This window comes from Pelophylax lessonae, assembly GCF_965119305.1.
Source record: "Pelophylax lessonae genome assembly, chromosome: 10".
NCBI lineage: Eukaryota > Metazoa > Chordata > Amphibia > Anura > Ranidae > Pelophylax > Pelophylax lessonae.
In genome coordinates, this window is record NC_138777.1 from 203,106,568 (window position 1) to 203,133,152 (window position 26,585).

The 26,585-nt window shown below is 52.1% G+C and overlaps 1 protein-coding gene across 1 annotated transcript; it reads right to left on the reverse strand.

Moving 5' to 3' along the window:
- Positions 1-1,425: 1,425 nt before the first annotated feature.
- MMP15 (matrix metallopeptidase 15) lies at positions 1,426-19,228 on the reverse strand. Its single transcript, XM_082270148.1, has 10 exons — positions 19,084-19,228; positions 9,597-9,745; positions 9,363-9,485; positions 6,670-6,974; positions 6,110-6,271; positions 5,632-5,834; positions 5,261-5,399; positions 4,551-4,701; positions 3,407-3,522; positions 1,426-2,289 (listed from the first exon to the last, which is right to left on the reverse strand). The coding sequence occupies exons 1-10, from the start codon at positions 19,183-19,185 to the stop codon at positions 1,865-1,867; spliced, it is 1,875 nt and encodes a 624-aa protein (XP_082126274.1). The 5' UTR covers positions 19,186-19,228; the 3' UTR covers positions 1,426-1,864.
- Between the last annotated feature and the right edge of the window lie 7,357 nt (positions 19,229-26,585).

The window sequence follows — 26,585 nt, forward strand, 5'->3', positions numbered from 1 at the left end:
CCGTGCCCAGCACTGACCTCAAAGGACTTAGCCAGGACCACATTCTATCCCCCGGGGGCCAGCTCTGGCCTTGGAGGGCTTAGCGTGGGTCCAGTGCACAGCACTGACCTTTAAAGGACTTAGCCGGGATCACAGGACCACATTTTATCCCCTGGGGACCAGCCCTGGCTTCGGAGGGCTCAGCGGGGGTCCTGTGCCCAGCACTGACCTCAAAGGACTTAGCCGGGATCACAGGACCACATTCTATCTCCTGGGGACAGAGAAGGGGGTCACGTGCCCAGCACTGACATCAAAGGACTTAGCCTGGATCACAGGGCCATATTCTATCCCCCGGGGACCCAACCCTGGCCTCCGAGGACTCAGCTGGGGGTCATGTGCCCAGCACTGACCTTAAAGGACTTTGCGGGGATCACAGGACCACATTCTATCCCCCAGGGACACGGCCTTGGCCTCAGTGCGGTCATTTGCCAACTGGAGTCACAGGACCACATTCAATCCCTCAGGAACCCAGCCCTGGCCTCTGAGCACTTTGCAAGGGTCTAGGGACCACATTCTATTCCCTGGGGATCCGGCCCTGGCCTCGAAGGACTCAGCAGAGGACGTGTCCCGAGCACTGAACTCAAATGGCTAAGCAGGGGGGGGGTCGCAGGACCACATTGTATCCCCAGAGACGAAGTCCTGGCCTTGGAGGACTCAACAGAGGTCATGTGACCAGCACTGACCAAAAAGTAGTGATCACAGGACCCCATTTCATTCACCAAGGACCTGGCCTTAACCTTGGAGGACTCAACAGTGATCAGAAGACCCCAATTCTAACCCCTAGTGATCCAGTACTAACCTCAGAGGGCTCAAATGCCCAGCACTGACCTTGTAGGGCTCATCACAGGACCCCCTTGTATTCCCCAGAGATCCAGCCCTAACCTCTTAGGGCTCGGTGAAGGCACAGAACCCATTTCTATCTCCAAGTGAACTAGCAGAAGTCACAGGACCGCATTCTATTCCCCAGGAACCCAGCCTTGTCTTTGGATAGCTCAGTGGGGGGGGTCACAGGACCCCATTCTATTTCCCACTGATCCATGCCTAATCATGGATGGCTCAACAGAGGTCACATGCCCAGCACTGACCTTGATGGGCTCAGAGGAGTTTACAGGACCTGGTTCTATTATCCTGTGACCTGGGAGTGCTCAGCAAGGGTTGAAGGAACCCATTCTATTCACCCGTGACCAAACAATGATTTCAGTGAGCTTGGCAGGGGTCAAAGGCCCACTTTCTATTCTCCAGTGACCCAGGACTGACCATGGATGGCTCAACAGGTGTCACATGCCCAGCAGTGACCTCAGAGGGGGGTGGGATAGAGGGTCACCGGACATTACTTTATCCCCCAAGGACCCAGGAGGACTGACTATGGAGGGTTGGGGGGGACCCAATTCTGTTCCCCAAGAACCTAGTGGCTGAGGTTATCGTGTTTCTGGTGTCTGTCCAGGCGCCACTTCAGGAGTTTTTTTTTCAGTGCAAAATGCAGATTTCTAGGAACATTCTCTTTCTGTCCTCACAGTGCTCAGGATGCAGAATCGGGGCAGAGAGTGCAATTCGTGTACCTTCCACCATCAAGTGCAATTCACAGAGCTGCCACAAGGTGGCGTCCACGGCCCTGCAGCATTCACAACAGCTAGCAGGGGGCGCAGCTTCCACATGGGGCACAAGCAGGTCAGAGGTTTTGGCATTGTTATGTATCAGAGGATGCAATATTCCTTCATATCTTTCCTCGGAGTGGAGGAGGGGCGCTCCGCTCCCACAATTCCCTGGGTTAGCACCACAAAAAACAGTTTGTTAAAGGAAAATAAAGGACGTTAGTGGGGGAGGGTCATACCCATTCCTGGAGGGAACGCTTACAGTATCGCAGTGCCTTGGGAGGGCCCTTCCTGTGCATCTGCACAATGACATAGATAAGTCCCAGGATGCACAGCAGCAGTAGTAACGGCACAATTACCATTGCAACGCTGACCGCACGAGTGTACTCGTCAATGTGGACGACGACATCCACGTCTCGTCCAGTGTCCTCCCCGCCCCCTGGCTCCCTGTTCTCATCAACCTCATCTGGTTCACCATCCGGGTTAAATGGATGTCGGTCCAGGTCAGGCCACTGGGGGGCAGTTTCCGGGTCCTTGTACACTTCCTCCTGACACCCCATGAAGTCTCGCAGGATAGACTTGGGGTACCCCGGCTCCGTCTTCAGACGCTGATTGTCAAACTTCCAGTATTTTGCTCCTTTATAGAAGTAGGTGTATGCTGAAACAGAGAAACGCTCCGTTATCCAATCAGACGTCACCGCTCAGCTTCACCCCTTATTCCGCTTCATTACACTGGAGGTGAAGAACTTCTTTAACTCAATAGAGCTGCAGAGGGCATTGGAAAGAGCTCAACCACTGCTGGAGAACATCTGCCCTTCTATTCCATTGCCCGCCCACCCCTCCTCCTCCCCTGTCTTCCTATCCCATCCCCCTCAGTGCTCTCCTACCCCCCCCCCCCCCATTGTCCTCCATCACTATCCTCTTTTTCTATCCCCCTTCACTGTCCTCCCGACAATGATGGAGATGACCAAGCAGACCTCGCCATTTATAGAAAGGAGAGTGAATCCTTAATGATGGAGTCTGCAGAGGACAAGGACAATGCTATGGTCTGTGTGAGCAGACTCCTCTCCGACCTCCATGCCCACCCCTCTCCACTCCTTCTATATTAGACCTCCTTGCTCTCCACTCCCTCCACACCCAACCGCGCTCCGTGACCCCTCCACACCCAACCGCGCTTTGCAACCCCTCCACACCCAACCGCGGTTCGCGACCCCTCAACACCCTACCGCACTCCGCGACCCCTCCACACCCAACCGCGACCCCTCCACACCCAACCGCGACCCCTCCACACCCTACCGCACTCCGCGACCCCTCCACACCCAACCGCGCTCCGCTACCCCTCCACACCCTACCGCGCTCCGCAACCCCTCCACACCCAACCACGCTCCGCGACCCCTCCACACCCAACCGCGCTCCGCAACCCCTCCACACCCAACCGCGCTCCGCAACCCCTCCACCCCCAACCGCGACCCCTCCACCCCCAACCGCGACCCCTCCACACCCAACCGCACTCCGCGACCCCTCCACACCCAACTGCACTCTGTGCTCCCTCTATACACCCTCTTCTGCCTTTCACCGTATTTATCCCAGTATACACCCTCTTTACCTTCTCCCTTGTTCTGTCCTCTTCTATAACCCCCTCCCCCCACACAAAAAACATTTGGGGACCTAGTATTTATAATTTAAATAATTGCATTGTGAAGTGCCATTTCAGAGTACCCCCACACAGCAGACACCATACATAACTCCTGTGGAGGGGCCCCGTCCATACTCACATGTATCGGAGCTCAGGAAGGCGCCTTTCGGAGTGTCTGGGATACCGGCCCAAACTTTAATGGATTTGGGGTAACCTGGATCAACCGAGCGGCTGTCCTCATTGAAGCGCCAGTAGCTGGACAGAGAGTATGCAGGATTAGAGAGAGCTGGACAAAAGCACAACAGGGACTAAAGGGTGAGGTACAAAGGGGGGTAAAGTACAAAGGGGGGAGCATGGGCCATAGAGAGAGGGGAGCAAGCAGAGACTGGAGAAGGAAAGGGGAGAGAGCAGGGACCCAAAAGGGGCAGGAGGGGAGCAGAAAGCAAGCAGGAACCCTGAGAGGGGGAGCAAGGACCAGAGAAGGGAGGGGAGTGAGCAGGGACTAGAGAGATTGAGGGGAGCAAGCAGGGACCAGTTTGGGGCAAGAGGGGAGCAGAAAGCTGAGACCAGAGAGATCAGGGACCAGAGAGGGGCAAAAGGAGGAGCAGGGACAGGGGGGTAGGGAGTTACTATAGGGACCAGAGGAGAGTAAAGCTAGCATAGAAACTAGTGAATGGGGAGCAGAAAGGAGAATGCAGGGCTGCATGTTGGCAAAGTGGTTAGAACTGTAGCCTTGCAGCACTGGGGTCCTCTACTCATTTCCCACCAGATCTCTGTTTCTTCCCACACAGTCGAGTCATATGAACAGTCTTTGTACGTTGCTGTAGAATGTGTTGGCGATACACACATGTAAATAGGGGAGTGACGGCAGTCAGGAATATATCACTCTAAATTATTCCATACAATTTCCTGTCAACTTGTGACCCAGGAATAATCGGTGGGGGAGGGGAGACCTTCCTGTCCTCTACTTGGCCTCCTCTATTCTTAAACTTTTCCTGTTTTCAGACTCATTTATCTAAACATCCCGCTGTATCTGCCTGTGTCCGTCACTAAGCCGATCCCTCCGAGACCTGCTCATCCACAACCCTGAGATTCTGCATGTCAGCCCAGCTCCTTTGAGCCCCAAAAAGGTTGCACGTCAGACGGATGCTATAGCAATATGTGCCAGATAGTGGCCTAAGACCACATCATATTCAGATATTAGCGTTCCGACATTCTGCATGTACTTTGTGAACAGTCCTGTCGTGGGGGGGGGGGGCTCAGTCACATAACCCGACTCCTACCTGTCACCACGGAAGAAGTAGGTGTGTCCAGTTGGTTCCCACCAAATCGCTGTGTCGATCCGGTCATAGGGAATCCCATATCCGAAGTTGGTTAGAGGCTGGGGGTATCCACTCTCCAGATGGGCCTCCCGGAATAACCAATATTTGTCACCTGAAAATAAAAAAATGGTAGAAATTAATCACACGGCAAGTGTCAAGAAAAGAAAGTGGGGGTGAGGGAATGGAGCCATTACTGGGGATTGACTGTATAAATCCCTAGCATCCCACTGAACCCATCATCGTCATGTCAGGGGGTCACAGAAATATATAAAGACCCCCCATAATAGGTAGCGTCCAGGGGTCAGGAGCATTCAAATGTTAGCAGCATCGTGAGGTCAGAGATCAGGACTGTCCCGAGGTCAGCAGCATTCAGGGGTCAGAAGTCCACAGCATCCTGGGTTCAGCAGGGCCCTAACGGAAGCAGCATTCAGAAGTCAGAGGTCAGCAATGTTAGCATCCTGGGTTCAGAGGTTAGCAGCTTTCTGAAGTCTGTAGCGTCCTGAGGTCAGCGGCATTCAGGGTTCAGAGGTCTGCAACATCTGGGGTCAGTGGTCTGCAACATTTAGGGTCAGTAGCATTCAGGGGGTCGGAGGTCAGCAGCACACGCATCCTTGGGTCAAGTGTCAGCAGCATCCTGTTTTCAGGTGGAAGGCAGGGCCATCATTGCTCACCTTTAAAGAAAACAAATTTTCCATCGTGTCTTTCATAGACAGCGCTGATGTTACCCGGCAGTCCCCTCCAGAAGTGTCCGATCGGCATGGGGTAGTTATCCAAGACACGGTTGTGTCGTACCCTCCAAAACCAGGTGCCCTGCCGGTGGAAATCAATATGTGATCAACCGCAAAATGGCAACTTAGAGCTATAACACCACTCAAGTGATAACTGGAGGGAAGAAAAACATCTGTCATCTAGAGCAACAAATCAGAAGTCTACTTCTACTGTCCAACCCTTAGGAAAGACAATGGCTGGAATGCTGTTGCTATGGAAGACAGACTAATCTGTCGGGCGGGTCAGAATTTTCAGCAATGGGCTTAGAGCTCACCTTGAACACAAACATCTCTCCGCGCAGGACTGTCACCGCATCAAAGTTGCCCTTGCAGATGTCAGGCCCATAGCGCTCTGGGGGGGATGGGGTTCCTGGCCTATCTGGTCGGCCTCTCGGAGGCGGTTTTGGTGGCCTCTGGTCGGGGTTCCTTGGGGTGGTGTCAGGAGTCAGGGTGCTGGGGGCCTCATTGTCTGCACTCCCTGAAGACAAAAATGTCCAGTTACTTTCACAATGTAAGCGCTCAGAAACATGGAACGCCAACAGAGGGTGCACAATAGAATCGTTATGGCATAATTCACCTATCACTCTTTGGGGCTCATCCTGTGCTGTAACCCATAACAACCAAATAATCTCTAAGGTGCTGGTAGCTGATTGGTGGATCCACTGGGTTGCTATGGGTTACTACAAGAAAGCAAATTCTAATTTTTGAGTGTGTGGGAGGGGAAAGCAGGGCAGAAGAATCTTCAGGTCTTACCATAGAGCTGTTGAATTCCTCGTCTGTCGTCATCAGGAAGCTGGAAGTTTTCAGTGTCCATCCACTGGTAGAAGGGAGCCATGATGGCGCTAGGGTTATTGGAGTGCTCCAGGCCCAGCGAGTGTCCAAGCTCATGAACGGCCACCAGGAAAAGGTGGTTCCCTGCCAGGGATGACATTGGCTATTAGAATACACAGCCTAGGGGAGGCAGCAAAAATCCAAAATATTACATCCTGCTGATGTGTAGATAGCCAGTCAGAGCAGGCCTTTTACTCCACCAAGTATCAGAGACAGCCCCACCCACTGACCCCAGGATAACTCCACCCACTGACCCCAGGATAACTCCATCCACTGACCCCAGGATAACTCCACCCACTGCTTCCTCTCTAATAGCCACACCCACTGTGACATGGGAGTTGGATGCTGTCTGAGTATGATCCAGCTAGGCATGACTGGGCCTTTTCTCACCATCATTCTTTACACTGGAAATCTGTACATGCCACCCCTTTATAGGAGTATATGTTGCCACTCTATAGATGAAAGGTAATAGATTTTCTCACCCATTACATCTGCATTGTTCACTGTCCACGGTTCTTCAGAGTCAAAATGGGCATCACCACCCATCCCTGGACCTGGAAAGTAGGCATGTGCCAGGAAGCCACCAGGGCCATCAAAGGGGGAGCTGTCGCCATGGAAGCCGGAGGCAAAAAGGATGACAATGTCAGCAGTGGCCTGGTTCTGTCGCAGGGACTCGTAGGGAATTTCCTTGAAGGTTAGGGGGGTAGCACTGGACCACACAGCGAAGGCCTTCCGTATTGAGTCCACAGAGTTGTACACACCCAACTTGTCGGAATAATTCTGGATGCTGCGGAATGAGAAATAAAGACAAATTATAGGAAACTATACATATTGGTGGGCTCCAACCAGAAACACTGTATACACTGAAGGGAGGCGGGAAAAACACCAGGAACCCAGCTCATCTTTAGCCAAAGTCACTGCCTGGAGAAAAAGGACAAACATAGAAAGGACTGGAGAGGACATGAGAGAAGGAGGGGAGATGGCCAAAGGGGACGGGGACGTTTTTTCTCTGGTGACATGGATCTATGATGAGTTGCTAGTGAGAAGACTTGGCAGTTTGGCACACAAATTATGGAGGAAGTCCGCCCAATTGGTGGGTCCCCCCTATAAATCTCCAGTGAGTTGTGGTTCTCTATAAAAGCTGCATTCACCAAACTACCCTCTGGGCAAGAACAGACACTATGGGGGCGATTTACTAAAACCGGAGAACTCACAATCTGGTGCAGCTGGCAAGCTTTTGCAATAAGCTCACGTCCACATTGGTCCAGTTTGACATGTCAAATCGGAGCCAATTGCAGGCAATTGCACTGCCCAAATCGGTGCGGCACCGCACCGTTTCCCAAAAATAGTTTCTGTACTACATTTGGCGACTTCGTGGGCGATTTCCATAGACATCTGTGCAGGAACCCGCACAGATGTCTGTGAAATCGCCCCCGAAGTCGGACTGAAATGCCAGCTGAACTCGCACGATTTCAAAACGGCCTCAGCGTGAACCTGGGCTTAAACCTCAAAGCTGATTTCTATGCAGAGCTGCACCAGATTTTGCACACTCCAGTTTTAGTAAATAACCCCCACTGGTATTCTCTGTGATAAGTGAAAAGATTCAAGTTTAATTTTCCCCTTGTCAAGAGAAAACAAAATGATAGGTATTGTGAAACTTCCCCAATTATCGGATGGTGGGGTGATGTGATCCTCCATAGAGGAAAGAGAGCAGTGACAATCCTCACGTCTTCTTAGATTCATCTGTTAGCATTACAGAATATCTCCTTTTATGTACTAATAACTCCATCCTGTAATGATCGCCCCAATGGTCTCCCTCTCATCCTATGAAGATCTCCCAGAGAGTCTGTCCCTCATCCTATAATGATCTCCCAGAGAGAAGAGGGTCTCCTCTCATCCTATAATGAACTCCCAGAGAGAAGAGGGTCTCCCCTCATCCTATAATGATCTCCCAGAGAGAAGAGGGTCTCCCCTCATCCTATAATGATCTCCCAGAGAGCAGAGGGTCTCCCCTCATCCTATAATGATCTCCCAGAGAGCAGAGGGTCTCCCCTCATCCTATAATGATCTCCCAGAGAGAAGAGGGTCTCCCCTCATCCTATAATGATCTCCCAGAGAGAAGAGGGTCTCCCCTCATCCTATAATGATCTCCCAGAGAGAAGAGGGTCTCCCCTCATCCTATAACGATCATTGGGAAGGTCCACCCAAATCCTATGGCTATTTAAAGGATTTTCCTCTCCATCCTGTAATGATCACCCTGGTAGTCTCCCCCTCATCCAGTGCCGATCTCTTGTAGGGTCCCCTCTCATCCTATATTGATCCCCAGAGGGTCTCCCCTCATCTTATAATGATCTCCCAGAAAGAAGAGGGTCTCCCCTCATCCTAGAATGATCATTTAGAAGGTCCACCCAAATCCTATGGCTATTTAAAGGGTTTTCCTCTCCATCCTGTAATGATCACCCTGGTAGTCTCCCCCTGGTCCAGTGCCGATCTCTTGAAGGGTTCCCTCTCATCCTATATCGATCTCCAGAGGGTCTCCCCTCATCCTATAATGATCTCCCAGAGGGTCTTCCGTCATTCTATAAGGATTTCTGGAGGGTCCCTCCTCATCCTATATCGATCCCCCAAAAGGGTCATCCCTCATCCTATAATAATCTCCCGGAGGGTCTCCCCACATCCTAGAAGGATCTCTAGAGGGTTTCATCCAATTCTTTAATGATCTCCTGGAAGGTCTCTCCTCATCCTCTATTGATCTTCACTCATAATGATCTCCCAGAAGCTCTCTTTGTACTATAAGGATCTCTGGAGGGTCTCACTTCATCATCCAATCTCCCAGAGGGTCTCCACCCACCCTATAATGATATTCTGGAGGGCCTCCCCTCATCTTCCTCTCCATCCTGTAATGATCTCCCGGACGGTAAGATTAAATTACTAATTGGTGTTTCTATTACAGAGGATCTGAAACTCTTATCTTACATACAGCATAAGCTGAGTAAGAACTGAACCATGATGTTGGGTTACATGCAAATAATAGACCCCCCCCCCCCTCTGAATGAAGCTGTTACCCTGAAAATTAGATTATATCTCCAGATGTCAGAAATGAATCACATATATGATGTCAGCAGCATCCCGCTAGTACATGGGCTCGCTGCACACCAAAGCTGACCACACCCACCTGTACGTCAGCTGCTGTTGGCTCCACTTGCGCCCTGTGTGAGCGTACCGTTTCCGACGCATATTTGATTTGGCTCTACTGCCGTATTGATCTGGGACACCGCAGCGTGGCCTTTGCATCCACCTGTCATTGAGAAAGTCAGTTAGTGGGACTGAGGATCACTGCATACTGAGGAGAAGCTTGGGATGGCTCCCAGCCCACTCAAGAAGCCCAGATCAGCTAAGTGGCTCTTACTCTGTTGTGGCTTTGTCTAGTTCCCCTGTGACTGGAATCCCATAAAACTGCTGCATCTGTGCGACAGCGGAGGAAAGAATCTGTGCAGAGCGCAGGGTGGACATCTGACGGCTGGTCTGAGGGAGGTACCCATAGAGGCGGAGCCAGGCCTGCAAGAGAAATCAACATTAAGATGGACTGGACCCAAATTCCCACCACTTGATATTTATGAAGAAGTTCTTTGGGCACCATTTGTCTGAAACCAGTCACCTAACATAAACCAATCACCAGCTGAGATCACAGACGACTTATGGAGTCCCTCAACTTATCGTCATTATTCCAATTACAGTCTCCATTCTCCAATTTACAAATGCATTTAGTTCCTAAAAAAGACAGCAGAAAGTGGGGATGGGTAGGAAAATGGTCCGAGGAGACCTACCAGCAGGAGATGGAGGTCCTGATTCCTCTATATCAGTGGTATTCAATCTGCAGCCTGGGGGCCAGATGCGGCCATTGACACTGACACCAACGATGGGGCACAATTCCTCCCACTAACACCGACAATGGTGAACAATTTCTACCAATAACACCAATGATGGGGCACAATTCCTCCCACTGACACCAACAATGGGGCATTGGTTTTTCCCACTGACCTCAGCAACTCTTCTACTTCCGATGGCCACAGTCCAGCCCCCCTAAAGTTAGAAGGGGGAAATTTTTGGTGCCTCAGGCCAAAGAAGAGGGTGGGACTTTTACGGGCAAGTAGAAAGTCCCACCCTCTTCTTTGGCCTGAGGCACCAAAAATTTCCCCCTTCTAGATAAACAGGGACGGAGGCAACAAATACTATTCAGCTCTATAAAGGATCAAAACAAAGCCCCCCTAAAGTTAGGACAGTAAATTGGCCCTTTGTTTGGACACCCCTGCTCTATTTAGATCTTTATATCATTAGAGGGATCACCAGAGGAGAAAGGAGTTCCGGATTCCTCTATATAGATCTTTATATCACTAGAGGGATCACCAGCAGGAGAAATCAGGTCATAATACCTCTATATAGATCTTTAAATCACTAAAGGGTTCACCAGCAGGACCAAAGAGGTCCTGATTCCTCTATGTAGCTCTCTATAGCACTAGAGCGATAACCAGAAGGAAGTCCTGATTCCTCTATATAGATCATGGGTCAGAGGCGTAACTAGAACCTTCAGGGCCCCGATGCAAGAAACCATGAAGGGCCCCCCAGACCCCTGGCCGGGGCCCTTCCCTTCAAGCCCGGGGCTCTTCCCACTAATCCTGGGGCTCTTTAATCTCATTGCATGGCCTTTTATTATGGTCCCACATCAGGATCCTTTCACAAGTTCTGCAGTGGGCCCCCTTCCTGCAATCTTGGGGCCTCCCCACAGTGGTGAAATGCCAGGGCCCGGTCGCAAGTGTGACCTTTGAGATCCTAGAAGTTCACCCACTGGTTTGCTACCGGGCCCCCTGGAGCATGGGGCCCGGTAGCGATTGCAACCCCTGCATCCCCTGTAGTTACGCCCCTGTCATGGGTGTCCAACCTTTTGGCTCCTCTGGGCCACATTCAGGGTAGAGAAATTTTCTCGGGCCGCATATAAAATATATACTATAGTTAAGGTATACAAGTAATAAAACGCCGCCCCCTCGCACTAAATTAACACAACTAGAGGATAATCAAACGAAATGGAATCAGTATACAGAGGTTTACTTCTTCTGAGAGATAATAAAGGAACAATCTAACCACCATAACCACTTCTGTGATTTGAAGTGGTCATGGTGGTTGGAGTCAGAAACACTGCACATGCTGGGATATTTACAGTTATGTGCAGGGAGATAGTTGCACCCCTAGCACACATGTGACTTAGGCAGCCAGAAAATGTCATGTCCTTCTTCATACATGTATAAAGAAGGACATGACATATTATGACAAAACACAACTAGTTATTAAAAAAACACATTGCAACAATTTACACACACTAATGCACCTTTTCTACTTATTTTGCAGACTGCTGGCGGTTACTGCTAGCGGTTAATGCTGGCGGGTAATGCTGGCACTGCTGGTGGGTAAAACTAGTCATGTGGGTACTGCTGGTCATGACGTCGGGTACTGCTGGAGGAAGCAGCGGCTGCAGTAGAGAGCCGGTGCCCATCAATGCAGCCGCACCAGTGCCCATCAATGCAGCCGCACCAGTGCCCATCACTGTGGGTCCTGCTGGCCGCTGGCCTGTAGGTTCTGCTGGGAGGTGGCCATGGCTTGTGGGTCCTGCTGGACACTGGCCTGTAGGTTCTGCTGGGTGCTGGCCATGGCCTTTGGGTCCTGCTGGCCTGTAGGTTCTGCTGGGAGTTGGCCATAACCTGTCAGCCACAGGCCATGACCAGCTCCTAACAGGACCCGCAGGCCGTGGCCAGCAGGACCCACAGGCCGTGGCCAGCAGGATCCACAGGTCCTGCTGGCCAGTGGCCTGTAGGTTCTGCTGGGTGCTAGCCATGGCCTTTGGGTCCTGCTGGCCTGTAGGTTCTGCTGGGAGTTGGCCATAACCTGTCAGCCACAGGCCATGACCAGCTCCTAGCAGAACCCAAAGGCCATGGTGGCCAGCAGGACCCACAGGCCGTGGCCAGCAGGACCCACAGGCCGTGGCCAGCAGGACACAAAGGCCGTTGGCCAGCAGGACCCAAAGGCCGTTGGCCAGCAGGACCCAAAGGCCGTTGGCCAGCAGGACCCAAAGGCCGTTGGCCAGCAGGACCCAAAGGCCGTTGGCCAGCAGGACCCAAAGGCCGTTTGCCAGCAGGACCCAAAGGCCGTTTGCCAGCAGGACCCAAAGGCCGTTTGCCAGCAGGACCCAAAGGCCGTTTGCCAGCAGGACCCAAAGGCCGTTTGCCAGCAGGACCCACAGGCCGTGGCCAGCAGGATCCACAGGCCGTGGCCAGCAGGATCCACAGGCCGTGGCCAGCAGGATCCACAGGCCGTGGCCAGCAGGATCCACAGGCCATGGCCAGCAGGATCCACAGGCCGTGGCCAGCAGGACCCACAGTGTTGAGGGCTGTTTTGAGGTTGCTGGGTGGGCACTGGGGCAGGGTAAACGGGGGTTATATAGATGGGATGTGGGGGTCATATGGGGGTGTCAGGGTCTCACCTCAGAAATGGCAGCTGCCAGCTCAGCAAGTCCCTGCATGGCCTCCTCCAGTCCTGGGGGGGGGGGGGGGGGGGGTGGATGCTCCTGTCCTGGGGTTAAGTAAAATTGCCAGTGCTCAGCCCGACAGGCCTCAACCACGTGTCCTGACTCCCTAGCGTGCCCTGCCTCCGCCTGCCTCAAAGATCTGGGAGTTGTAGTTTCCTGTCTGGCTGCGCTGCTCTCAAGTCTCCACCCACCGAGAGATTGAGCACGGCCGTGTACTACAACTCCCAGAATGCATCAGCGCCGTCAGCTACTTATGTGAAGGCAGGAGACTGTGTGGAGTTCCGCGGCCAGTGGGCCACATTGCCTACGACTCCGGGCCGCATGCGGCCCGCAGGTTGGACATGCCTGTAATATAGATCTTTATATCACTAGAGGGATAACCAGCAGTAGAAAGTCGGTCCTAATACCTCTATATAGAGCTTTAAATCACTGAAAGGAGGTCCTGATTCCTCTATATAGATCTCTAGATCACTAGAGGAATCACCAGCAAGAGAAAGGAGGTCCTAACTTCTCTATATAGAGCTTTAGTTATCACCAGCAGGAGGAAGAATGTCCTGATTCCACTATACAGATTTTTCTATCACTAAGGTGTCACCAGCAGGAGGAAGCAGGTCCTGATTCCTCCAAATAGATCTTTATATTACTAAAGGGATCACCAGCAGGAGGAAGCAGGTCCTGATTCCACTATACAGATTTTTCTATCACGAAGGTGTCACCAGCAGGAGCAAGGCGATCCCGATACCTCTAAATAGATCTTTATATAGAGTGGTTCCTAATAGGAGGTTCAGGGAGTTCGGAGGGTGGGGACAGCAGAGATGAAGAACTTGGGGACATGACCTCAGACTGTCAGAGGGAACTTCCAGACTAACCTAAGGCAAATCTTATTATACAGAAGGAGTAGTTGATGAAGGAGCAGAGTTTCAGCAGAAGTAGGGAGTGATCAGACAAACACTTTTGGCATACATATCAATCTATAAAGTTAATGAATGTGCAGTTTTGGTGCACATCTATTGATTGGAATAAAAGTACACACCCCTGATCTGATAAAAAAGCTGTTTGATGAGAAATTATTAACCAGCCAAGGACACAGAAACCAGCGCTTGGACATATTAACCCTTCTGTGGACATATTGGAATTACGTTACCATCACGGCAGTAGGGAAGCTCATGGCTGAGCTAGGCAAGGTGTTGAGGGCTCCCTACATAGGACCAGTAACCCCAGCAAACACGTCACTATGGAGGATCTCTAAGCCTTGGTGCTTGGGCGGGAAGTTCCTGCTGGTCAGAGCAGGTTTCCTCTACTGTTGGAGGCTCCTGCTGGTCAGGGCAGGTTTCCTCTCCTGTTGGAGGCTCCTGCTGGTCAGGGAAGGTTTCCTCTCCTGTTGGAGGCTCCTGCTGGTCAGGGAAGGTTTCCTCTCCTGTTGGAGGCTCCTGCTGGTCAGGGAAGGTTTCCTCTCCTGTTGGAGGCTCCTGCTGGTCAGGGAAGGTTTCCTCTCCTGTTGGAGGCTCCTGCTGGTCAGGGCAGGTTTCCTCTCCTGTTGGAGGCTCCTGCTGGTCAGGGAAGGTTTCCTCTCCTGTTGGAGGCTCCTGCTGGTCAGGGAAGGTTTCCTCTACTGTTGGGGGCTCCTGTTGGTCAGTATTACCTTGGGGAGATGCAGACTAGAATACTGCAATCACTGAGCAGCAAATGAGATCACCTGTGATGTAATTTAGTTATCTTGCAAACCTGGCCTGTTAGTGGGCCCCGAGGACCGGAGTTGAGGACCACTGCGCTAAATGACTGGGTCAGAGCAACTCCAAAACCATAGCTCTTTTGGGATGTCCATGGTCTGCAGTTGTCAAGACCGACCAAAAAAGTGGTCCAAGGAAAAAAAACAGCAACAGTGTTATGGGCGGCCAAGGCCCAATTAAAGCACATGGGGGGTGAAGGTTTGCCTGAGTAGAAGAGCTACTGGAGCTCAAATTGCTGAAAAAAATGAATGCTGGTTCTATAAGAAAGGTGTCAGAACACACAGTGCATCACAGGTTTGTAGTGTATGGGGTTGCACACCGCTCAGGGTGCCCATGCTGACTCGTGTCCACAGCCAAAAGTGCCTACAAAGTGCATGTGAGCATCAGAACTGGACCACGGACCAATAGAAGAAGGTGGCCTGGTCTGATGAATTTAAGAATGGTTTGAGGAACACAAATCAGTTCAAGGTGCTAACTTGTCCACCAAATTTACCAGATTTCAATTCAAATCGAGCATCTGTGGGATGTGCTGAAAAAAAAAAACAAGTCCGACCCATGGAGGCCCCACCTCACAACTTACAGGACTTAAAGAGTTACTAAAGCCAGGAGCCTGCATTCACTACATCTGATCTCCCACAGTACACAGAACATGGAAATTCAATTGTTTTAGTAAAAATAAACTGCTAAATACCTTTTCTCATCAGCAGTATATAGCAGTTTTGTGACTTCTGTGTCTGGATAAAAGTTGTAGGAGAAGTTTTCATTCTCCCCTGATTGTCCTATGAGGCTGCAGGACCCGACCATCTGTCTGGACCATGCGGATTGGCCCTGCGCTGATCACATGCACTCTCCCAATAAAAATAAATAAATAAATAAAAAACCTCTCTAGCAATACACTCCACACTGAGCATGTGCAGAGTGCCTCCAAGGCTCTGTACTATCAGGAGATGGATTGGGTACAGTGGAAAAAGGGGAGGATCAAACAGCCTTTGGACACAATGCAGAGGACTAACCCCTTAGGCTCCACAGTGAGTATAACAAGCATGCTTTACTGCATATACAGACTGATTTTACTGTTGTGGGTTTAGCAACACTTGTAAACCCTTACATATACTCAGTAAGGCTGGGTTCACACTAGTGCTATGCCAGAGATTAAGAATGAAATATATACTAAAAAAAAAGTATATAACCTCGCGCCTCTGGAAAAATCTAAGTTAAATTAATATAATCGTAAAATTTTAGATTTAAAAATAAATAAATAAATAATGTCAAAGTGAAAAAAACATTATAGAGCAGCTGCTATAGTTTAAAAGATAGAGATATTTAGCCCCCTAAGGAGTTTATATAGCGCTTGCTATTACACTAATAGGAGTGAGCAATTTCTTGTTCACACACCTGAGTGATAAGTGGTAGAGTGAGGGAATATTGCTATTCCCTGATGGTGATAGTGGGTGTATTAAAGTGCAAATATGCTAAATAAATAATGAATGACTAAATAGCGGAGTACAAGTTTAAAATTAATATCAAATAAATATAGTGCAAACTTATTACTAAATATAAAGTTATAGATTATAAATTAGATGCAAATTTGATCAAGAATCTGTGCAGTGATAAGTCAAGTCCCAAAAAAGTGATCTGTGCAAAAAAGTCCTAATATGATTTTCCAATGTTCCAATTGCTGGTGACAACAGGCAAAACTTCGATCATAAGGGGTGCAAACTCACCGGATTTGGTGGGTCCTGAATGCCATATGGCAACAAGACCTTCCGAGCTTGTGGCTTGCAAAGCCTAAGGTAACTGCAGGTGCACTGTAATCCTCCACTCCTGTAATAGGGATCGATCCTCAAGGTCCAATGCAAGGGGCAAAGAAAGTGCTCCAATAGTGCGGTACCGTTAAAATGATGATTTTATTGCCAAAAAGTAGAGAACCTCTGAAGACGTCATCACGCTCTGACGAAACGCGCGTCAGGTGGAACGCACGCCGCACGCTTCCGGGTAGCCTGGTGGGACGCAAACCGGCAGTCGCCGTTCCCCATTCCCAGGCAGACACCTAAAGCGGACGTGTACTTGTTTGTTACTTGTTTTTACTCTACTTTTTGGCAATAAAAATGATGTCCCGTTAAAATGATGATTTTATTGCCAAAAAGTAGAGTAAAACACGTCCGCTTTAGGTGTCTGCCTGGGAATGGGGAACGGCGACTGCTGGTTTGCCTCCCACCAGGCTACCCGGAAGCGTGCGGCGTGCGTTCCACCTGACGCGCGTTTCGTCAGAGCGTGATGACGTCTACAGAGGTTCTCTACTTTTTGGCAATAAAATCATCATTTTAACGGTACCGCACGATTGGAGCACTTTCTTTCCCCCTTGCATTGGACCTTGAGGATCGATCCCTATTACAGGAGTGGAGGATTACAGTGCACCTGCAGTTACCTTAGGCTTTGCAAGCCACAAGCTCGGAAGGTCTTGTTGCCATATGGCATTCAGGACCCACCAAATCCGGTGAGTTTGCACCCCTTATGATCGAAGTTTTGCCTGTTGTCACCAGCAATTGGAACATTGGAAAATCATATTAGGACTTTTTTGGGACTTGACTTATCACTGCACAGATTCTTGATCAAATTTGCATCTAATTTATAATCTATAACTTTATATTTAGTAATAAGTTTGCACTATATTTATTTGATATTAATTTTAAACTTGTACTCCGCTATTTAGTCATTCATTATTTATTTAGCATATTTGCACTTTAATACACCCACTATCACCATCAGGGAATAGCAATATTCCCTCACTCTACCACTTATCACTCAGGAGTGTGAACAAGAAATTGCTCACTCCTATTAGTGTAATAGCAAGCGCTATATAAACTCCTTAGGGGGCTAAATATCTCTATGCCAGAGGTTGCATGCGATTCGCAGACGCACCACATTGCTGTGCAGATCTCATGCGATGTCTGTGTGATGCGATTTCAGCCATACAAATTGTATGGCTGAAATTACATTGCATTATCGCCAAAATGGTGCATGACCTTGTTTTTTTGGTCAGCACTGGAATCGGATCGCATGGGTGTTCACACCTATGAGATCTGATTCCTGCACCATTCCACAGTTTGCACTGCGATCTGCAAACCGATCTGGGGGTGTCATTACCTTTACATTGACACCCCACAGCGGTTTGCAGATCTCAGTGTGAACCTCTAAGCCAGGGATATGCAAACTGTGGCAAAACTACAAGTCCCACCATGCCTCTGCCTCTGGGTGTCATGCTTGTGGCTGTCAGAGTCTTGCTATGCTTCATGGGACTTGTAGTTCTGCAACATCTGGAGGGCCACAGTTTGTATATCCCTGCTCCAAGTCATTCAGGTGTGAGGCGAGAACCAACACTGAATCGCAGGGTTTCCCCCCCATCGCACCAGTGTGAACCGGGGCTATCCTCAGGTGACACCCAGCCATGAAACTAATCCTCCTACATAAGTTGTACCATGTTTATCTGCAGTCTTCTCTTCTCTACATCCGTAGTGCTGAATTTATAAAGCTTGTCTGAGCTGTGAGAGAAAAAAGGGGGGCAGACAGCTGGAATTACACTCTGCAGAGCTCAGTGAGGAGAGCAATGAGAGCTGATTGGAGGGAAGAGACACAGCTCCTCCACACAGCGCACAGGAACAGAGCTGAGGCTGTCAATCTGCTGGTGGCCCCTCCCCTGTCACCTATCTTCTCTTGGTGTCAGGAAAACTTGTCAGAAGTGATAGCAGAGGAAGGAAGCAGCAGAGAGAAATGACACTGAGTGATCTGGACTGAGACAAGCACACACTACAGAGGGATTTGCTTTGTTCAGATTTCAGGTCTGAGGTTTATTAATGGATCTGCTTGATGCCGGATGTCTCAGAGGTCTGGAGGAGTCCACGCCCCGAGGGGTCATAAAGTTATGGCTGTTCAATCGATTTCATATTTATATTCATACACAGCAATAAAGAAAGGGGGGGGATATATGAAGAGGGGTCATTTTAGGGGTGCATAGACATAAGTAGGAGGTCACCCTGAAAGGGGGTGACATGGAGGAGAGGTCACATGGGGTGGGGTGGTGGTGGGGGTAAAGAGCGAGGTAGGTGTGTGTTGGGGGGGGGGGGGTAGGAAATGGGGTACAAATATTGGGGTGAAGGTGACAACCCCATGGAGGAGGGGGGGAGGCAATGAAGTTGGGGGTGCAGAGCTGTGAGGTTACCAACATGGAAGAGATTTGGGGGGGGGGGGGTGAGGTAGAATGGGGGTGACACACCCAGAGTAGGGAGGGTGACGTTGGGGGGACATAGAATACAGTGACACACCCGGAGGTGGGAGGGTGAAGTTGGGGGGACATAGAATACAGTGACACACCCGGGGGTGGGAGGGTGAAGTTGGGGGGACATAGAATGCAGTGACACACCCGGAGGAGGGAGGGTGAAGTTGGGGGGACACAGAATACAGTGACACACCCGGAGGTGGGAGGGTGAAGTTGGGGGGACATAGAATACAGTGACACACCCGGAGGTGGGAGGGTGAAGTTGGGGGGACATAGAATACAGTGACACACCCGGAGGTGGGGGTGTACATACCTCAGCCTTGTCCTGGTCCGTTCCGGCCTCACTCCCCCCCAAGTACAGGACGGTCAGGCTCCAGACCAGCAGGACACCCCGTCCCCCTCCGCGGGCCGCCATTCTCCGGCGTCTCTCCCTTTTGTTTTCCTCCCTCTGATTGTTAGACGCTCCCTGACCGCCCCGTCCGCGGACGGTTCTCCCGGCCCCTCCCCTGCCCCGCCCACTCCGCCCCGGGACCGGCGCTGCCAGGGAGCGTCTGCCAACCTCCGACTCCGGACCGAGGTGACCAGAACCATCCACCACCCCAGAGACCCCCTTCCCCCACGGGGTTACTACCCACAGGGGCCCGACCCCCATTAGGAGAGCCCACACTGACCCACCCTCCCCTTTTCTGCCCAGTGCAGACCCCTCTCAACAAAGAAAGAGTTAATGTCAGCATGTCAATGCCACACCCACATCTGTCTTAATTGGCTACCCTGGGTAGAGTGTCAGCTTCTGGGTCCAGTATCTGCAGAGTGTGTATAGATTGCCACCTGCTGGACAATCCAAGCTAAACATCCGCAAATCACTGCCTGAGCACTGGAGGCTCTACAGACGAGCGATCCCAGAGACCCCATCAACACCCAGGGGCTCCACAGACGAGCGATCCCCGTCTGATACCAGGAGACTTCCGAGGCGAGAGACCCGCGTCCGATCCCCGAGGGTCCCACAGACGAGAGACCCGCGTCCGTTCACCGAGGGTCCCACAGACGAGAGACCCGCGTCCGATCCCCGAGGGTCCCACAGACGAGAGACCCGCGTCCGATCCCCGAGGGTCCCACAGACAAGAGACCCCGTGTCCGATCCCCGAGGGTCCCACAGACGAGAGACCCCGTGTCCGATCCCCGAGGGTCCCACAGACGAGAGACCCGCGCCTGATCCCCGAGGGTCCCACAGAAGAGAGACCTGCGCCCGATCCCCGAGGGTCCCACAGATGAGAGACCAGCGTCCGATCCCCGAGGGTCCCACAGATGAGAGACCAGCGTCCGATCCCCGAGGGTCCCACAGACGAGAGACCAGCGTCCGATCCCCGAGGGTCCCACAGACGAGAGACCCGCGTCCGATCCCCGAGGGTCCCACAGACGAGAGACTCGCGTCCGATCCCCGAGGGTCCCACAGACGAGAGACCCGCGTCCGATCCCCGAGGGTCCCACAGACGAGAGACCCCGTGTCCGATCCCCGAGGGTCCCACAGACGAGAGACCCCGTGTCCGATCCCCGAGGGTCCCACAGACGAGAGACCCGCGCCCGATCCCCGAGGGTCCCACAGAAGAGAGACCTGCGCCCGATCCCCGAGGGTCCCACAGATGAGAGACCAGCGTCCGATCCCCGAGGGTCCCACAGATGAGAGACCAGCGTCCGATCCCCGAGGGTCCCACAGACGAGAGACCCGCGTCCGATCCCCGAGGGTCCCACAGACGAGAGACTCGCGTCCGATCCCCGAGGGTCCCACAGACGAGAGACCCGCGTCCGATCCCCGAGGGTCCCACAGACGAGAGACCCCGTGTCCGATCCCCGAGGGTCCCACAGACGAGAGACCCGCGCCCGATCCCCGAGGGTCCCACAGATGAGAGACCAGCGTCCGATCCCCGAGGGTCCCACAGACGAGAGACCCGCGTCCGTTCACCGAGGGTCCCACAGACGAGAGACTCGCGTCCGATCCCCGAGGGTCCCACAGACGAGAGACCCGCGTCCGATCCCCGAGGGTCCCACAGACAAGAGACCCCGTGTCCGATCCCCGAGGGTCCCACAGACAAGAGACCCCGTGTCCGATCCCCGAGGGTCCCACAGAAGAGAGACCAGCGTCCGATCCCCGAGGGTCCCACAGACGAGAGACCCGCGTCCGTTCACCGAGGGTCCCACAGACGAGAGACCCGCGTCCGATCCCCGAGGGTCCCACAGACGAGAGACCCGCGTCCGATCCCCGAGGGTCCCACAGACGAGAGACCCCGTGTCCGATCCCCGAGGGTCCCACAGACGAGAGACCCGCGCCCGATCCCCGAGGGTCCCACAGACGAGAGACCAGCGTCCGATCCCCGAGGGTCCCACAGACGAGAGACCCGCGTCCGTTCACCGAGGGTCCCACAGACGAGAGACTCGCGTCCGATCCCCGAGGGTCCCACAGACGAGAGACCCGCGTCCGATCCCCGAGGGTCCCACAGACAAGAGACCCCGTGTCCGATCCCCGAGGGTCCCACAGAAGAGAGACCTGCGCCCGATCCCCGAGGGTCCCACAGACGAGAGACCCGCGTCCGATCCCCGAGGGTCCCACAGACGAGAGACCCGCGTCCGATCCCCGAGGGTCCCACAGACGAGAGACCCGCATCCGACCCCGGAGGGTCCCACAGACGAGACCCGCGTCCGATCCCGGAGGGCCCCACAGACAAGCGATCCACGTCTGATACCAGGAGACTTCCGAGGCAAGAGACCCACGTCCGATTCCGGAGGGGCCCACAGACGAGACCCGCGTCTGATACCAGGAGACTTCCGAGGTGAGAGACCCGCGTCCGATCCAGCTGATATCAGGAGACCTCCAGAGACAAGCGATCTGCGTCCCAGCCTCCAACCCCAGAAGGTCCCATAGACAAGCGATCTGTGTCCGATCCCAGAGGGTTCCATAGATGAGTGACCGGCGTCCAACCCCATTGGGTCCCACAGACGAGAGACCCGCGTCCGACCCCGGAGGGTCCCACAGGCGAGAGACCCGCGTCCAACAGCGGAGGGTCCCACAGACGAGAGACTCGCGTCCGTTTGCGGAGGGTCCCACAGACGAGAGACCCGCGTCCGATTGCGGAGGGTCCCGCAGACGAGAGACCCGCGTCCGATCGCGGAGGGTCCCACAGACGAGAGACCCGCGTCCGTTTGCGGAGGGTCTCGCAGACGAGAGACCCGCGTCCGATCGCGGAGGGTCCCACAGACGAGAGACCCGCGTCCGATCACGGAGGGTCCCACAGACGAGAGACCCGCGTCCGATCGCGGAGGGTCCCACAGACGAGAGACCCGCGTCCGATCGCGGAGGGTCCCACAGACGAGAGACCTGTGTCCGTTTGCCCGATCGAGGAGGGTCCCACAGATGACAGAACCGCATCCGATCCTGGAGGGTCCCACAGACAAGAGATCCATGTCCAATCTCAGAGGGTCCCAGAGACGAGAGATCCACGTCCGATCCAATCTACCTAGTGACTTCTACCAACACGAAAGGGCCAAAACTATACAGTGTATAGGGGACAATTTGAGGTACTACGGGAGAGGGTCAGAGAGTGGCTGTGTACTACAGGAGATAGAGAGTGCCAACATACTACAGGAGATGGTCAGAGTCTCTGACCATCTCCTGTAGTATGTCGGCAGTTCGAGGACGTTACATAAGATTGGCAAAGATTATGGTCATTGTCTCTTCTAGGAGACCGGCAGTAAGGTCAGGCTGCAGTCACTCACCTCTGACTCTCACTAAAGCTGATGAATGTTGTTTTTCTGAGACACAAACAGCCTGACACTGCTGAGCTCTCCTGATATTGCAGGTTGCCTGGTAGCTGTTCCCGTTTTCCATACTTTATCCAAAATGCTAAAAAAAAAAAAAAAAAGTTTTGCCTAAAGGATTATAACCAGTCAGTTTTTTGCCATCCGTGTCCCACTGGGCACATATTTCTTAATTTCCTGTTCCATAGCCAAAACAGGAAGTGAGAGGATCCCATAGATTGTGCACAGACGACCAAGTTGCCGCCTTGCAAACTTGCATTACTGACGCCTGATGGCGAAAAGCCCAAGAAGCACTCGGTGCCCTAGTAGAAATGCCTTCACAGGGAAAGGTGGAACCTGACCTTTCAGAGAATAAGCCTGTACCACCGTCTGCCTGATCCATCTGGATATGGTCGCAAGCAGATGCAGCCAATCCCTTTTGAGGTCCTTCGGTGAGGACAAAGAGAATCTGATTTCCTGAAAGATTCAGTAGCCGCCAGGTAAACTCTAATTACCCGAACCACATCCAAAGAATGCAAAGAAACTTCTTTGGGATGCTTGGAATTAGGACAGAGTGAAGGCAGCACAATGTCTTCATTCAGATAAAAATCAGACACCACCTTAGGAAGAAACAACTGATTAGGTCGAAGTACCATTTTATCTCTGTGGACCACCAGATAAGGTAAACGGCAGGACAGCGCCGCCAACAATTCAGATACTCAGAAGTAAATGTCCCCAAAAAAGGCAACCTTCTGAGATAGTGTAAACAGAGGGATCTCCCTAATGTTCTCAAAAGAAGGTTTTTGAAGAACAGACAATACCAAATTAAGGTCCCACGGAGGTAACGGGGATCGCCTCGGAGGAGCCATATGGCGAACGCCTTGTATAAAAGTGTGAATCAAGGCAGGGAAGGGGTTAACTTTATTAGTGATCAAGGGGTTAAGTGTGTCCCTAGGGGCGTGATTCTAACTGTCAAGGGGCGTGGCTTGTGATGTAACCACAGAGACATACGATCCTACATAGCAGGATCGTGTAGTCTCTGCAGTTACACCAGGGAGAATGACAGGCGGCTTGGTTTACATTAGCTGCCTGCCTTTCTCCCTCTCCAGTGGGAGATTGTGAGTGACCGGCGGACATCGGAGCCGCAGGTCACTCACGCGGCAATGTCAGGGAACGAGCGGGGGTGGGAGCTCGCCCCCTAGAGGCTCGTGGGCGAGTGACGTACCGGTACGTCACTTTGCCCAGGAGGGGCTGATCGCCGCAGTATATGTACTTGCTGCGGTCGGCAAGTGGTTAAGGATGATACCAGGACAGATTTTTTTAAAATTAATGTTCCAACAGAACTCTTGCAGAGTCCTTACAGTAATTGTAAAGTCACCCAACAGGGCTAAATGGGAGTCTGCTCTTAAGAGGAGATAGTCCAGGTACCCCAGTACCGTGATCCCCCGTTGTCGCAGTAATGCCAACACCAGAGCCAACACTTTGGTGAAGAACCTGGGGGCGGAGGCGAGACCAAATGGTAATGCTACAAATTGATAATGCTCTTCTACAGAGAAGCGAAGAAAACGCTGGTGTCCGGCTTAAATATGGATGTGTAGATATGTGTTCTTGATATCTATGGAGGCCAAAAAGTTTCCTTGGTGTAGAGACGCCATTACCGTGCAAATGGACTCTATTCAAAACTCTGTACCCGCACAAAGTGGTTCAGAGCCTGGAGATCCGGGATTGGACTTACTTTGCCTTCTTCCCTAGGCACAGTGAAACGTTTTGAATAGAACCCATGAAAGCATTCCTGAGAAGGAACCGGCTCAATTACCCCTTGCGGCAGCAGGCCTTGTACCGCCTCTCGTAGATCCCTTAACCGGTCTGGAGATAGGCGTAGATTGTACGGGAAGAACCTGTACGACGGTGGAGACCGGAATTCAATCTTGTAACCCGATCGGATCATCCGCAAAGAAGCGAAGATGTCTCCACACCCCAGAAACGGGTGAGGGCGTCCCTTCATGCAGACGAGGATTTGTCAGCAGATCCAGATTGGCCTGTTCTCGGCTTACCCGACCAGGTCTTCTTGGAACCCCCGGAAGACCTGAATGGCTTAGCTCCTTTCTCCTGCAACCCAGAGGTACGAAAGGGCCACCTATGAGCAGTAAATGAAGGCCCCCGTCTATTATGCGGTGCCTTGGGGTAGAAGAGTACTCTTCCCACCCCTAAAGCCTTTGATCAACTCATCCAGGGAGGATCCAAACAACTTCCCCCCTAAAGGGAAGGTCAGAAAGAGCCTTTTTGGAAGCCTGGTCCGCAGACCAACTTTTTACCAACACCATGCTTCTGAATAGCAATCCCCACTGCAGACACTCTGGCTGCCAGTGGAGCCTTATGCCCCATACACACGTGCAGATTATCTGCAGACTTTTGTCTGCAGACTTACCTTTTCTATGTAGTGCAAGGGCCTGCCGGATTGCATACAAATTGAAAGTGTTTAGGTTTGACCTCATATTATATGGTTTTGGTAAGTCTGCAGACAAAAGTCTGCAGATAATCTGCACGTGTGTATGGGGCATTAGAGCTAACGGACCAAATAGTCCATCAGGTCCGGTGAGAGCTGCTCTGTTTCCAAGTCACCTTTCAGCAACTTTGCCCATTCTGTAATAGTCTGCGACACCAGCAGTGGCGGCCGGTCGATAGGGGGCGCCGCCCCCCCCCAAAAAAAAATAAAAAAAAAAAAATTGTCAATTTTTGCCCACTTGGGGCGCCGGACTTAGTGCTGGGTATGGGGGAGGGGGTTTGACCCCACGTGCTGCAAACAGAGGCGCCGATTGGCGCTCTTCTGGGAGTCATCGGGGCGCAGAGCAATGCGCCCCGACACTCCCCACTTTACTGATGTCCGGTCTGTGATTGGTCCAGACTCCAGCCTGGACCAATCACAGGAGGACATGGATCTGGATCGTGCAGAGATAATCTGCGATCAGTCGATCCGATCGAGCCGACCAATCATTCACAACGTGAGGCCGCCCGCCCCCGCTGCAGGCACAGAATAACTGGAAGTCTGCACTCTGCTGCAGGAGGATCACATCCTGTCACTTCTTCACCTCCAGGGATCGGCAAAAGAGGAGCTGTCGGGGTGTCCAGTGTCGGCGTGTCATGGCCTGAACCTGCGGGGGGGAGCACCATGTGGGGGAGCTGTCCCTCCGGACCAAGGAGCGACGTGTCTGTCTTCAGCAGCCCACAGCACAGCAGTCGGTCCGGTCGAGTGAGCCAGCCCAAGAGCAGGTAAGTGACATGACCTGTGACCTGACCTGTGCATTAATGGGGACATGCTGGTAAGGTGGTCACTGTGCATTAAAGGGGACATGCTGGTCAGGTCACTGTGCATGGATGGGGGACAAAAATTTTGAGCACCAGCCGCCACTGGACACAGAGTAATCACAAAGACAGGTTTTAGCATTGAGCCCGCTAACACATGCAAATGGAGGAACAGAGACTCAATCTGTCTATTCACAGGGTCTGCAAGTACCAGGGACACCTCCACCAGAACCACAGTAGACTTGCTTAGTCTGGAAAGCAGATGATCCACCTTTGGTGGTACGGTCCATCTAGCAGATACCGTGTCCACGTAGGGATAGCGCCTTTTAAATTGCTTTGACACCACCATTTGTTTGATGCGCCCCCACTGTTCACTGACAATGTTGTCAAAAAGTTCCGGACAGGGAAAAACCTTGCCCGACTTCAGGAATTTGAGGGTGCCAAAGACACCTGCATCCCTAATGCTGTAGAATCATCTGCCATTTTTAAGGTTTCCCGCACTGACACTAAGTGCCTCCACCAGCGCGCTTTCCCTTGTGGCTGCTGACGAGGATACATCCTCCTCGCCATCAGAATGCGAAGACACAGTTCCACCAGGATGGTATATGTCCGAAACGGCCATATCTACCTCAGAATCTGAGGATACTAGAGAGGCAGGGGAAAGCATAGGGCGATTTCTGCTAGTGGCATTTTTTTTTTTTTAACTAAATCCACTTTTGACAC

Excerpts from the sequence above, each read along its gene's own strand:
- MMP15 (XM_082270148.1), bottom strand. The coding sequence starts at position 19,185 with ATGGCGGCCCGCGGAGGGGGACGGGGTGTCCTGCTGGTCTGGAGCCTG. Across the intron at positions 9,486-9,596 it reads CTAGACAAAGCCACAACAGA|GTGGATGCAAAGGCCACGCT; the intron begins GTAAGAGCCACT and ends TCTCAATGACAG. Across the intron at positions 6,272-6,669 it reads GAACAATGCAGATGTAATGG|GGAACCACCTTTTCCTGGTG; the intron begins GTGAGAAAATCT and ends CATCCCTGGCAG.